A 13,254-nucleotide genomic window follows, 5' to 3' on the forward strand; every position below is an offset into this window, starting at 1 on the left:
TTCCTCATCGGCCGTTAGCGCATCTAACATAAAGTATCTTGGCCCAAACGCCACGCTAGTGTTTGATAGTATACAGGCCGTCATGCTCCGTCCTGAGAAGAAGACTCCTCGTGGATCGTGTGCCAGGCCAGGCTCAAGCCCATCATCGCCTGTAGAGATCCCTCTCCCGGTTTTGCAACCGCTCTCGCCGCGCATCGTTCCGTTCCGGACTTCTGCTCCTAGTCCTCCGCTGCTCTCGATCTCGATCGCGGTGCCCATCGCCTCTAGCGTGCGCGCGGGGGTCGTCTGCGTCTCGATACGATGGCCTATCTCGCTCACGATCTCGACGGCCGGATGGTGCGTCGGGATCACGATACGATGGCCGGTCCGGGTCGCGATATGCGTTTTCTCGACTACCTCGCCGGCCGCGGTCGTGGTTGTCGCGTGGCGGCCGATCGCTGGGTTTTGCGGAGGAGTATGAAGGAACATACGAGTCAACGGCGCCGGCACCACCTCCACCTCCACCTCCACCCCTGGTGCCGCTTGCTGCCGGTGGAGGGCCGCGGGAGGGCACATCTGGACGGGATGGAAGATCTGCAGGTCTGGGAGGGAGCGGATGGCCGTTGGTGGGTGCAGGGCCTCGCGCTGCCTCTTGTCTCCAAGCTCTCGGAGGTCGAGCGTCCGATGTCGCAGGTAATGCGCGTCGGTCATCGTAGTTCCTTGGTGGTGGCGCTCTCTCCCGCCCGTAGCCTCGGTGTGCGCGATCGTAGCCATCCATGGGTCCTGAGCCATTCCATTCGTCCGGACCCATTCCCACCGTACCTCCGGCGGGTGCTGGTGGCAATGCTCGCTGCTTCTCGTGCCCGCGTCTCCTAGAGTCAAGCTCATGACTGTCTTCGTATTTGGGTAGATCTTCCGGCTTGGCCGGTAAAGGTGAAGTTGTGAAGTATTCGTGTTGCAGAGCGTCGATGGCATTGATCCGTCTCCGCCAGTCCAGGCAGAGCAACTGCTTCAAAAGATCAATACCAGGCTTTCCAAGCCGCGATCCAAATCGCCGGTCAATGTCGCCTTTCTGATACTCCCAATCTTTGGTGCCTTCGCATCCGGGAAGATCAGACCAGCCGGGCATGTTTTGCTCATTGGGCGACCCGACCAATTGGAAGATGCGGACACATTGGTCGACATCGGTCTTGCCCTCCAGGATAGGCTTGCGCTCGAACATCTCCGCAAACACACACCCAACACCCCACAAGTCTATCGCGGGGGTGTACTTCTTCAAGGTGAGCAACAGTTCCGGCGGGCGATACCATCTGGTGACGACCAGGCTGGTGTAATCCCTGACCGCCTCACCATTGCCAGCTCCAGCTTGCGGAGTTAGTCCTTCGTAGTGTCTTGCGAGGCCGAAGTCTGCGATTTGCAGAAGTCCACGATTTGAGATGAGAATGTTGGCGGCCTTCATATCTCTGTGAAGAATGTGCGACTTTTCAACGCGCAATTAGCATTCAACTGGTCACAGATGTGGCTATAGTCCACTACTCACGTCGTGTAGATACCGTAGGCCCTCTAGTAACTGTTGCATGTAGCATTTTATTTGCGCCTCGGTGAAGCGAATGTCGGGGTTCGTGAGCATGCCGCTCAAGTCGTGGTCCATGTAGGGAGTGACCATGTAGAGAGTGGCGCGCTTCTTCCCACTCTTGCCCTTCTCATCGACTGTAGTGCGCCAGTTAGCGAACGATCGCAGCGCATGGTGCACAGCTCAATGCCTACCCTGCTGCCTCTCCACCGCCATCTCCTCCAACTTCAAGATATTGGGATGGCTCAGCGTCTTCAGCAGCTTCACCTCCCGAAGCGCAGTAATGGGGAAGCCCTCCTTCTCGTTGTGCATGAGGATCTTCTTCAGCGCCACGGTGTTGCCTGTCCGCTTGGAGAGGGCCTTGGACACCACGCCGAACGTGCCTTCGCCCAGCTTCTCGTTCATCACCTCATATTCCGAGATCTTGGCGCTGCCTCGAAAGCGGCGCTGTGTTGGGTCGGTCATGGCCTGACTATCGGGCGAGGCCACTGCCTGTGCCATCGTATTCTACTCTTTCTCCACCAGAAAGCGATCAGCGCGAGAAGTCCCTCAGTCGCGAAAGGGTTGTCGAATGCTGGACAGATGCTGCTTGCGCATCGAAATGGCGCAATCCCATTGCAAGTTTGCCGCTGTGGGATGTATGGTAGAGGGGAGAAAGGCGGAGACAGGCAGTGGATAGCGCGCTATTGTAGTTGCGCGCTTTCATTCATTGCTGACTGTGTAAGGAACGTATTGTTTAGCCGACATGTGAATGAGATCAGCCACGTTTGAACCCTGCACGGCCGTTGGAGTTGCAAGCGTGGCCTTGCATCGCCGGCGGCATAAGTGCTGGGACTGATGCAGACCCGGGCTTGGCACCTCGGAGGACGACCTCACTCCATTGGAAGCTGTGCTCACTCCGTCCCGTCACCATTCGGAACTCTCCACACTTCACCCACCCAAGCGGTCGATGTGAGTCGACAGTGCTCTCATTACTGCCACTGCCACGCTCACATCATCACAGTCTCCTCACTCAAGCAAAAATGGCCGGCGGAGGGGCCAACCCAGCAAGTGCGCGTGGCGCCCATCCCTTCGCCCACCCGCACGTCCGACCCTTCTACCGATTCGCGGCCACGGGCCTCGGAGCAGCAATGTGGTTCTTTGTGAGGATGGTGTGATCAAGGGCTTCCGATGTGTGTACTGACCTGCCCTGCAGCTGTTCTACCGAGCGAGACACGACATGCCGGTTCTGCTTGGCTGGAGACATCCATGGGAGCATTAGAGGAGATGAAGGCAGACGAGAGAGCATTGGAATTCAAGAGCACGCGATGAAATGAGATCCACTGTACATTCCATGATCTCGCCAGTATCAGTCGTATTGCCATGATGCATGGCGGGCGGCGCGGACGGATGGCAAATACAGCTTTGTTATCATACCAAGGAACGCAGCTGGGCTAGAAGCTCCTTTACCCAGTCAACGTCTACCATCAAACTTCCCGCTCCGCCGGCGTCAATGTGTCGTGTGAGTGAGATGCTGCCATGCAGACTTTTGCCTCAGGCCAGTCACTTCACTTGAAACTTGCACAGTTTCCTTTGCCATCGAATAAACTCAAAAGCCAGACTTCATCTGATTCTCCCTCGCCTCAAGCCCACCATTGTGTGTATACACCCCCTTCAGATTGCCAACGCTTCGGTGCCAAGTCCACTCCTGCGCCGTCATCTCAGGACCATCCTCGCCCTGCGGCTGCTGATCAATCAATCCGCCCTTCAATCTCTTCAACACCACTTTGTCCTCCGGTCGGGAGAAGTACACCAGGCTATGCCTCAGCACCCCGTCCTGCGGTGGCGGTGGCGGAACGACTCGGTGAACATTACTCCGCAAGATACCCGCGGTGAATTTCACCAACGCATCTCCCAGGTTCACGACCGCACTACCCGGGATCGGCTTGACGTAGACCCATTCCGCCGAGTCTGGAAGGCGAATCTGCAAGCCGCCGAGCCAGTTCATCAGAATTGTAAGCGTGCCGAAATCCGTGTGCTCGCCCATTGCCGCGCGCTCCTCCGAAAAGGGTTGCACAGCGGACTGGTTGAAGCGGACGTGATCTCCTGACCTCTCCGTAATACGGTGAAGGTTTGCGAGCGTGCCGGTGGGTAGTTCCAGATGCTTCTCCAGATGGGTGATGAGAATGTCGATGACCTCACGGCAATGGTAGACGTAAGAAGTGAGTACGTCCCAATTCTGCTTGACGAGCGGATGGCACGGCAGGGGATCCGCGTTGCCCACGAAGTCGTCTTTTCGCATCTGTTCGGCACTCCGTCAGCGATCGTCCGACAGTTCAAAGGCGCCGGGACTAGATTACATTGTAAATCTCGTTCCTTTTTGGGACACCGTTCTCGTCTTTCTCCTTCAACTCCACCTTGCGGTACCCGAAAAAGTCGTCAATCTTCTCCCTGGCATACTCCTCTCGTTCCTCTTGCGGTCTCTGGTAGAATTCCTGGGAGATTGCGTGCAGTTGCTCCGCTCCATCCACTACGCTTTCGCCGAGCGTCGAGCCTTCGAGTTGAAGGTAGAAGAATCCCAAGTTCCTAGCGGCATCGAAAAAGGCCTTGGATTCTGCTTCATCGCCTGCTTGGAGTTTGGATAGGGACAGTGAGACTAGTGGGGCGGTCTTGATGTCGCCTGGGAACGGCGGATAGCGATGGTGGCTTGTATTGGGGCCTATGGATCCCATGTTGAAGTCGATAGATTGGTGTTTGATAGTTGCAATGGTAAAGCGGAGTAAGTTAACTACGTCGACGGGCGTCCGACAACTTACCACCGAAACCCCGGAAGGTACGCGGGTACATATGCGATCATGCCTCTACCGAGGCAAACCTTCCGAGCACAGTGTTGGTGTAGTCGTTGTTCAGTTGTCGCTGGGTGAATAAGCTACTGTTTGGACATGTAGACGTACTAAGATCTCACTTCTCTGTCTCCAGGCATCTAGAGATGCACTCGAGAACTCGATTAGATGGCCTAGAGACGAGGGTAGATGGGTTGACTGTGCAATCTCTGATTGGCCACAGCGACATTCGCGCTAGCTGGCGTGCCTGAGATAAGTTACCAGCTGGTAACTTTTTATGCCTGAGGCATCATTTTGCTTCACCTCCCCGTATGTACGTGTGCCCAACCCATACATCCCGATGCATGCTCTACTTGTATGCTGCATTAGGCTAGGAGCTCGCCCGAGCATGGCTTTTGCCAAGGTGCGACGTGCTCAAGCACTCGCGTCGTCGCCATCGATCCCATTGAACAGTTCAGTGAGGAACAAGCGCATGATCTACCGTGATCTTGATTTGCCGTCTCATTATTGACGTATCCTGAAGCTCCAACCGCTGGGATGACGAGCATCTGGCATCTGGCTAACATTAGCCAGCTCGATTTCGCTGCATCAGCTACGCTGCTCGCTCTTGCAGCAAGAAAGCAGTCGGTTTCAGCCCCTGAACAGCCTGATATTGAGTGCAGCGATGGGAGCGATTCCGAGTATGAAGAAGACGAAGGAGAGGAGGAGTTTGCCACCTCAAGACCGACCGCACGGCTGACTGAGATCCCCCGAGATGCACTCATAGATAAGTTCCTAAATCGATTGAGTGAAGTCTTTTCCCGTGAGAAGTCGTCGCCTCAAAGCAAAGGTCGGCAGGACTCGAAACACATTACAGCGGCAGCTTGGATCAAGCCGAACGATGAATCCTCGCTCACCATAATCTATGCAAAGAATGAAGGTCCCGACGATCGTGATCGGCAAATGTCATCTCGACTTCAGTCGTGGCTCCGGGCTATTGCAGCGAGTGGCCGAACTCCGCCAATGAGGACTGACAAAATCTGGTCCGGTGACCTTGGGCTTGTCGATTATACTCGTCGTCGATTGTGGTATCACATATCACAGATTAATCAGCAATCACAACTGATGGATGCGCTGGCAGAACGATCAGGTATCTACGGCTCAATCGTCATCTGTCTGCAGTGTCTCTGCGGGAACGCTACCGTGGACTCGACAGTACAGCAGCTCAGCGATATCGTGAATGTGGCACATATGTTGCGTTTCGTTTGGCACGAGTTCAAAGAGGATGTGAAGCACACAAAAGTATTGAAGAGCATCAACATGCTTCGGCGACTCCGAGCAGCATACGAATGCTTCACATCCACGGCGCTTACCTTTGAAGAGATGTCGGCGGTGGAAGTAACACCTGCATGTCTTCCACATACCGAAGAAATAGACACGACCCGATTTCGAAAGCGCCTTCGGGAGCTTGCTGGGCAGCTCCGTCTGCCAAAAGGGCTGCTCAAAACCAGCGATGCGCAGAGTTACATGGGAACCTCCAAACTGCACATTCACGCAGAGATGCAGATACTCGTGGGTCTAGCCAAGGACTCTGACTGGTTCAGACGTTCCCATCGATATATTGGTACCAGCAAGAAGCTCTGTTTCTTGTGCAACGAGATTCTGCACAACTACAGCGCAATCTCTCTGGAAGGTCCACGACGACAGACTTTCAAGGCGCGGGAGTCTCATCGAAAAGTCTACCCACTCTGGACACTGCCTCAGAGCACAGTTGCGCCATGTGTTGCTAGTCTAGCTATGGCAACCGCTATGCGCCGTGCACATGACGAGATTAAGCGAGAGCTGCAGTGTGGACCGACCTTGCAGCCTGCAATTGCAGAGTCCTCTGCAGGTGCTACCGACATTGCCTCAATCACTGGTGTACCCACCGTTGCAAAGCAGTACGTGGCCGACCAGCGTTCGTCGTATTTCTCGGAGAGGAGGGACAGTCTCGAACCCCCAGTCACACTAGGACGAAAGGTCAAGTCAGTGAAAGTCGGGCTTCTACCGGCGGATGGATCGGCGCCGAGACTGACCCAGATCAGCTTCTTCCGACTGCCAGAGAAACCAGACCATAGGATTCAAGAGAGTGGATTTGATCTTGTACCATCTTTCCATGACTCTTGGGGGCAAGATCAGTTTGATCGACGATTTACACATCTAGAAGTTCGATGTCAAGACTTGAAAGAAACGGAAGGTGACTATCGACTTTACTGGAACGAAAACCACGAACTGCCCGAAAACAAGAACATCAAACGACTTCTGAGCATTGAGACGGTCGATGGTTTTAGACGATTCTGGCACGGCGATGTCTTTATCGTGCGATTCTCAGAAGACGCCAAAGCCTTTGCCTATGATGTTCATGATGCGCCGCTTGCCATCTTTAGTCATTGCAGCCTGCAGACAATATTCCAAAATATGTGGGAGCAGCACTACCTGGAGAGTGTCTCAGAACAGGATCGTTATTCCGGGGCACAGTCTGAGAAACTAGAAGCGGACAAAGCTATTATTTTGGAAAGAATGTTAGTGAGGCGGCATAAGGGCGTTTCGCAGCCTTGCAGAGCTAACAAAGCTGTCGTAGGACACCCATGGAGAAGAGCATACTCAGTCGTCTACCGCCCAGCACTCTCGAATATCTTGCGACTACAGGCTGTGATGATGGCGCGTTGGAAGACTCTCGTATCGAGCACGACCCTCGGGATCCGACCGTGGTGCGAATCAGTGTTCGGACGAAGGAGACGGCCCTAGACTCCATGGGTTGGGAGGGGTTCTGCAGTTCTCAGTTGACCAATGTCGCTCAGAGCCCAAGTAAAGCTAAGCGCTCGTGACTGGTCCTCGGCTGTAAAGTAGACGGAAGGGAGGCTGCTCGGCGAGAGGAACCAGATTGGATGACCTGGTAGATCGGACAGGATGGTACGCGTAGTCCGGGCGTGGGGGACGGAGAGCCGCGCGCAGCCTGATTGGCCACGCCGAGTCCGCGCTAACGGGCGTACTTTCCGCTCGTATATTCACTTACTCAATCACTTCTGATAGCCATGATAGGCCATTCGATAGGCTCCAATGGCTCCTCGCGCCCATATCGCGTGCTGACATGGCCGGCTCTGGATCCTTCTTGCCTTTCATCAGCAGAGTGACGTAAAATCCGGGGTCGGAAGCTCGTGATCACCATCTCTTACTGAAGTCATGTCGCGAATACGACGAGCGACTTGAGTCGACATATCGCCATCCCATTCGATGGCTACCAATGGCGCCCTCCATGCCCTCCTCCTGCTCTCCGATTCGGCATTGCCCCTAGGCTCCTTCGCCTTCAGCAGCGGACTAGAGTCCTTCCTAGCACATCACAAACACAACAGCGCCTCGCATAGACTGCAAGCCTTCGACCACTTCCTCGAACACTCCGTGGCCAATATAGCAAGCACCGCGATTCCATACGTCGTGAGCGGCTATCACAACCCAGACAGTCTAGAAGAACTAGACAACGACTTTGACGCCTCCACGCCGTGCACAGTCGCTCGGCGAGCGAGTATATCGCAAGGCAAAGCCCTGCTGGCGATCTGGGATCGAGCTCTCCGCTCCTCGCTCTCCCCGTCATCGAGTCCGGAGTCTCAGCGTGCAGGCGCCGCTCTCACGGCCTTTTCTGCCGCGCTGAAAACTTCCAAGCCTGATGCGCTAGGTCTCCAGATGAATGCACATTTCCCCTCGCTGTTTGGGGCTGTCTGTTGCGCCTTGTCCCTTCCGGAGCACGAGGCTACGTACCTGTTCCTTCTCAACCACGCCAAAACGCTACTTTCTGCCGCTGTTCGAGCGAGCGTGCTGGGGCCTTATCAGAGCCAGGCTGTTCTTGCTAGTGCGAGGTTGCAGGGATGGATCGAAGCATCAATTGCGAGCACGGCCGGGGGCATCGGCGGGAAAGGAGGCATTGCGGTGGAGGATGCGGCTGTCACAGTACCGCCAATGGATTTATGGATGGGGAGACATGAACTGCTCTATTCGAGGATCTTCAATTCCTAATCTCTCGACACCAAAGCCGGGTATAAAATGCCACTATCTCTGAACGCCATCGCTAAAGGATGAAAGGCCACCACAAGGAGCACTAAGAAGCAGCAGTCCGCGATTGCAGCCTTGCCGGGCCCAGGCCTTTGCGAACCTCCTCCAACTGCTCCATCCCACTCTGCGGACCTCCTCGTCTGATTCGCTTTCCCTGCTTCCCAGTCTTTGCATGGCCCCCGAGGAAATCGTCCATGATGGAGTCGAAGTCGCTTCGCTGGAGTTGGGGAGCTTCCGAATCGGTTGCACGGCTGTAGCTGGATACCTTTGACATGTTACTTGCGTGGCTGGCGGTGGAGTAACGAGATACGCGAGAGGCTTTCGATAATTGCGAAATCCCAGTGAGACCGGATGCCGAGCTGAGCGCATCATCGAATCTTCCATCATCCTCTTCGTCATCGGGAAACTCATCCAAGGCATAAGCGGATTCCAGTTTGTCAAATCTGTCATCGAGAAGCGTCTGGTGATCGGTCCGGGCTAGAGCGGAAGAAGTCATGGAGTAGTTGGTCGTGGAGGTCTTCGCGCCTTTGCGCTTCTTCTTGCGGCCGGCGGCCAACGAAGATAAGGCGGACGATTCGAGGGTCGAGGGAACAGCACGCACGGCAGGAGCATCGGATGATTTGGCGGCGGATTTGAACTTCTTGAACTCGTCAAACCATGCGCCACCCGTGGGATCAGCGGGCGGTACGGCCTGAGTGTCTTCCGGCGGCTTTGCGGTCTCGCCTTCGGGCAGGTCAAGAGTTGGAGGCGGACTGGATGCGCGGACGGTATCTTCGCTGTCCGATGCAGCGTCGTCCTCTGCTCCCTGATCCCATAACTGTACTCCAATCTCTTCCCATTCCTCCCTGTCATACTCCAGGCCATCGTCAATGAGCTCACCGAAGAAGTCGTCTTCCCCGTCGTCCACGTAAGCTTCATCCTCCAAGGCCTCCAGCATCTCCCGTACCCGCTCGTCCATGTCGGGTTGGAAGCCAGCAATCGCATCGGGAACATCCTGCTGGTCCTGATACGTCTGCTTCTTCACAAATTCGCTTCCGAACATTTCGTCTGGCAATATGCTCCGCATCGACGCAGAGGTGGATGTGGTGTTCCGTGTGCTGACACTGGCAGCATCATCGAACCTTCCATCCACACTGGCGATCTCCATGCTCTGTAACGCATCCTCCAGTTTTTGCTTTCCCTTTCCCTGCTGTTGCTTCGGCTTCGCCGCCTCCACCCACATCACCGGCCCGTCGCCCGTGCCCAAATCACGCATATGCTGCATGTAATCATATTTCGTATCATCGAAGAACACGCCATGCTGCGCCGCCTCGCCCTCATTCGCCCGCACGCCAACCCCAAACTCCTCTTCTAGATCGCCGCGCTGCTGCGTCTTCGCAGATCTGTACACCGCGCTGGAACCCCCCGAAATCACCGACGCAGCGTCGGAGTACATGTAGTCGTCTTCTGTTGGGCGGCGCGGTCTTTGTGTTGCGGTCTTTTCCGCAAACACCATGGAGGGTGCATCTTCGTCGTGAATGAGCGGGTCATTTTGGGCGCGGTGTACGAGGGCGAAGGTGGTGGCGTTCTTCTTGTCGATGAATCTTCGGCGAGGCATTTTGCTTGCTCCTCGCTTTTCGGTGGTACGTGAGAGCAGAGGTGGAGTGGTGGTGGTGGTAGAGAGTGTGATGTGCAGGCCTGGCGCCCATAAAAAAAGTCGAGGCCGAAATCTTGGCGGCGCTGCGTGACGTAAATTTCTAAGCATGTGAATGACTGCGCCGTTTCAATACACATCTTTCCTCTTCCACCAACTCTTCAACATCCTCTGAGGACCTCCAAACTCGAGAAAATGGTTCTCGCAAAGTCGAAAAACGCCGTCGGGCTCGGCAACAGCCTCATGGTAAGCAGCAGGTCCCCTGTGAGTAGGCCGAAAGATCACGCAACTAACGACTCCTCTCCGCACAGAACGACCGCTTCAAATCGGGCAACAGTAACATGCACAAGAGCAGCGCATCGAAGCAAGCGGAGATTACACGCAAAGATCAATTTGGAAACTCCTACATCACCCCGGGCAAGAAGGAAGCCGAATGGACGAAACTGCGCTCTGTCACCGAGCAAGACAGCCTCAATGAATTCCTCTCCACCGCCGAGCTGGCGGGCACCGATTTCACCGCCGAGAAGATGAACAATATCCGCATCATCCATCGCGACCAGAAGAATCCCTACCTCCTCAGCAGAGACGAAGAGAGGGGAGTGATGCGGAAGCAGAATGCGAAGCGTGCACGCTTGACTGTGCCCCGCCGTCCGGCATGGGATGAGCGCACCAGCAAGGACGAGTTGGATCACCGGGAACGCGAGAGCTTGCTGGAGTGGCGGCGCGGACTGGCGGAGTTGCAGGAGAACGACGATCTGCTCATGACGCCGTTCGAGCGCAATCTGGAGGTGTGGAGGCAACTGTGGCGCGTGATTGAACGATGCGACTTGGTGGTGCAGATTGTCGATGCGCGAAATCCTCTTCTGTTCCGCTGTGAGGATTTGGAGCGGTATGTGAAAGAGGTGGACAAGAGGAAGAGGAATCTGCTGTTGGTGAACAAGGCGGATATGATGACGGAGAAACAACGGAAGGTATGGGCGGAATACTTCGTTGAGAAGGGAATCAACTTCCGATTCTTCTCTGCTGAGCTCGCGAGGGAAATGAACGAGGCGAGGTATGAAGACGAGGGCAGTGGAGAGGAAGAGGATGTGGTGCATGCGGATGATGTGGAGGAGGAGATTGATGCTGATGATACGGTCATGGCCAAAGAGGCAGCGAAGGTGGAGCTTCAAGATCAACAAGAGGAGGACGAGCAATGGGTTGATGAGGAGACGTTGGAAGACGAAGACGACGAACCTCCCGAACTAGACGGCGTGCCCATTTCGCTCGAAGAGCAAACCCGCATCCTGACAACCGACGACCTCGAAGCCTTGTTTCTCAAGCATTCCCCCGCCTCACCACCCTCTGATCCGGATTCAGATGAACCTCAACGCAAAACGCAAATCGGCCTGGTTGGCTACCCGAACGTCGGCAAGTCGAGCACCATCAACGCTCTTCTCGGCGCCAAACGAGTCAGCGTCAGCGCAACGCCCGGCAAAACGAAACACTTCCAGACCATTCATCTGAGCGAGAGGGTGATATTGTGCGATTGCCCAGGTTTGGTCTTCCCTAACTTCGCGTCTACCAAGGCTGAGCTGGTGTGCAACGGCGTGTTGCCGATAGATCAGCTTCGTGAGTATACCGGTCCCGCAGCATTGGTGGCGCAGCGGATTCCACAGGCCTTCATTGAAGCCGTGTACGGCCTGCGGATTCTCACCCGACCCGTGGACGAAGGTGGCACTGGCATTCCGACTGGCGAAGAAGTGCTGCGAGCGCTGGCGCGGGCTCGAGGCTACTGGACGCAGGGTGTCGGTGCTCCAGACGAATCGCGGGCGGCAAGGTTACTCCTCAAGGACTACGTCAAGGGCAAGCTGCTCTTCGTGCACCCGCCGTCGGAGCAAACCACCAATGCCAAAGAATTCAATCGCGAGCTGTACGACCTCGCGCATCTCCCGCAAAAGAGGCGGGCCCAGCTTGCCGCGTCCGTGGAGGCGGCGTTGAACGAGTCCACCCACCCGAGTCTGACGGATGATCCTGATATGGTTCCCTTGCCCCTGGTGCAAGGCGCCAAGGGCAAGAACCTGGACACCCAGTTTTTCGCTCCGGGCCAGGGCAATGGGCGAGTGGTCCAGCCGTTCCACTACAAGTATTCGGAGCAGGGGAAGCATCTTTCTGGGCGGAAGCTAAAGACTATGACGGCGCTGGAGCAGGATATAGATCCTGCGGCGGCGCGAGCGGTGAGCAAGAAGCACCACAAGGGGAACAAGCGAGCGGCGAAGCAGACCAAGCCAGCTGTCGCGCAAGGAGACTACGATTGAAGTGCGAGAGCGTGAAATGTCAAACGTCTTCAATTCAACTCGCTGTCGCAGGGTATCTCGCGCATGTTTCACACCTTCCCATCTACGCCTCAAAGTCCCAGAGTCATAAATACATCCCCTCCTCCATCTAACACCCAGGTGCAATCCCCCAAACCGGCGGAACCGCATACACGCCGGCCACAGGATATCCAGCCCCCGGCACACTCCTCAACGGCATCTCCTGATACTTCCCAAACGCCTGCATCAGCTCCTCGAGCGTCCACTCGCGCTCCGGCACCTCCGTCCCCGCATAATTTCCATCCTTATCCCTCGCAAACCACCGCTTGTAATCCCCGCGCGGCAGCTTGAGCGCAGTATACTTATTCTCGTCGGGCGGGGGGGAAAAGCGGGACGAAATGCGGCGCAGGAGGGAGCGCGGGGGCGGGCGAGTGGGCAGGTCGTCGGAGCCGATGCTGGAGGCTCGACGGAAGGGATTAGTGATGCGGATTGGGGCTATGATGATTTCGTCGTCGCAGGGCGGGGTTGTGAGCACCGGGATGATGCGTTCGTGGACTACGGCGCTGCTGAAGGGGCCGCCGATGCTGCGCGTTCGGTAGGTGGCGTTTTGGAGGGGTCGGGTCGGGGTTGGTGTGCGCTGGTGGTGGATGTCTGGGTGGGAGGTGTGAGGGTGTTCGGGTCGGAAGCGATGGAGGAGCGCCATTGTTCTTCGCAAGTAAGATGATGGAGGTGGGCGAGGGATGCGTGAGAGTGCCCTGGATTTATAGCGATGTCTTGGAGTCGGGGCTGAGTGCACGTGAGTCGCTCACAGCCTTGCACTTGCTGGCGGCGCTCAGGGCACGTGGTTGGGCGGATGTGGCGTCTCGCTAGTGTCACCTTGAAGAGTCC

The 13,254-nt window shown here is 56.0% G+C and overlaps 8 protein-coding genes across 8 annotated transcripts; 4 read left to right on the plus strand and 4 right to left on the minus strand.

The window, feature by feature from the left end:
• Nucleotides 1-142: 142 nt before the first annotated feature.
• On the minus strand, nucleotides 143-2,053 carry BDY17DRAFT_249306 (kinase-like domain-containing protein; the record flags this gene model as incomplete). The annotated part of the gene is made up of 3 exons (XM_033730965.1): nucleotides 143-1,459; nucleotides 1,520-1,689; nucleotides 1,747-2,053. 3 exons carry the CDS (start codon nucleotides 2,051-2,053, stop codon nucleotides 143-145), a joined length of 1,794 nt encoding a protein of 597 aa, XP_033591158.1.
• A 521-nt stretch (nucleotides 2,054-2,574) lies between these two features.
• BDY17DRAFT_323431 (uncharacterized protein) lies at nucleotides 2,575-2,813 on the plus strand (the record flags this gene model as incomplete). The annotated part of the gene is made up of 2 exons (XM_033737009.1): nucleotides 2,575-2,694; nucleotides 2,748-2,813. 2 exons carry the CDS (start codon nucleotides 2,575-2,577, stop codon nucleotides 2,811-2,813), a joined length of 186 nt encoding a protein of 61 aa, XP_033591159.1.
• Nucleotides 2,814-3,123: 310 nt separating this feature from the next.
• Nucleotides 3,124-4,558, minus strand: BDY17DRAFT_131919 (uncharacterized protein). Its single transcript, XM_033729417.1, has 2 exons — nucleotides 3,892-4,558; nucleotides 3,124-3,833 (listed from the first exon to the last, which is right to left on the minus strand). The coding sequence occupies exons 1-2, from the start codon at nucleotides 4,261-4,263 to the stop codon at nucleotides 3,141-3,143; spliced, it is 1,065 nt and encodes a 354-aa protein (XP_033591160.1). The 5' UTR covers nucleotides 4,264-4,558; the 3' UTR covers nucleotides 3,124-3,140.
• A 110-nt stretch (nucleotides 4,559-4,668) lies between these two features.
• Nucleotides 4,669-7,423, plus strand: BDY17DRAFT_345342 (uncharacterized protein). Its single transcript, XM_033738077.1, has 2 exons — nucleotides 4,669-6,914; nucleotides 6,974-7,423. The coding sequence occupies exons 1-2, from the start codon at nucleotides 4,912-4,914 to the stop codon at nucleotides 7,218-7,220; spliced, it is 2,250 nt and encodes a 749-aa protein (XP_033591161.1). The 5' UTR covers nucleotides 4,669-4,911; the 3' UTR covers nucleotides 7,221-7,423.
• A 203-nt stretch (nucleotides 7,424-7,626) lies between these two features.
• BDY17DRAFT_316389 (uncharacterized protein) lies at nucleotides 7,627-8,403 on the plus strand (the record flags this gene model as incomplete). The annotated part of the gene is made up of 1 exon (XM_033736010.1): nucleotides 7,627-8,403. The coding sequence occupies one exon, from the start codon at nucleotides 7,627-7,629 to the stop codon at nucleotides 8,401-8,403; it is 777 nt and encodes a 258-aa protein (XP_033591162.1).
• Nucleotides 8,404-8,485: 82 nt separating this feature from the next.
• Nucleotides 8,486-10,036, minus strand: BDY17DRAFT_316390 (Low temperature viability protein; the record flags this gene model as incomplete). The annotated part of the gene is made up of 3 exons (XM_033736011.1): nucleotides 8,486-8,670; nucleotides 8,788-9,536; nucleotides 9,561-10,036. The coding sequence occupies 3 exons, from the start codon at nucleotides 10,034-10,036 to the stop codon at nucleotides 8,486-8,488; spliced, it is 1,410 nt and encodes a 469-aa protein (XP_033591163.1).
• Nucleotides 10,037-10,094: 58 nt separating this feature from the next.
• On the plus strand, nucleotides 10,095-12,385 carry BDY17DRAFT_295972 (ribosome biogenesis GTPase-like protein Lsg1). Its single transcript, XM_033733382.1, has 2 exons — nucleotides 10,095-10,318; nucleotides 10,384-12,385. Exons 1-2 carry the CDS (start codon nucleotides 10,268-10,270, stop codon nucleotides 12,367-12,369), a joined length of 2,037 nt encoding a protein of 678 aa, XP_033591164.1. The 5' UTR covers nucleotides 10,095-10,267; the 3' UTR covers nucleotides 12,370-12,385.
• BDY17DRAFT_295973 (uncharacterized protein) lies at nucleotides 12,386-13,093 on the minus strand. The gene has a single exon (XM_033733383.1). It carries the CDS (start codon nucleotides 13,067-13,069, stop codon nucleotides 12,497-12,499), a length of 573 nt encoding a protein of 190 aa, XP_033591165.1. The 5' UTR covers nucleotides 13,070-13,093; the 3' UTR covers nucleotides 12,386-12,496.
• Between the last annotated feature and the right edge of the window lie 161 nt (nucleotides 13,094-13,254).

Source organism: Neohortaea acidophila (assembly GCF_010093505.1).
Source record: "Neohortaea acidophila strain CBS 113389 unplaced genomic scaffold BDY17scaffold_4, whole genome shotgun sequence".
Classification (NCBI taxonomy): domain Eukaryota; kingdom Fungi; phylum Ascomycota; class Dothideomycetes; order Mycosphaerellales; family Teratosphaeriaceae; genus Neohortaea; species Neohortaea acidophila.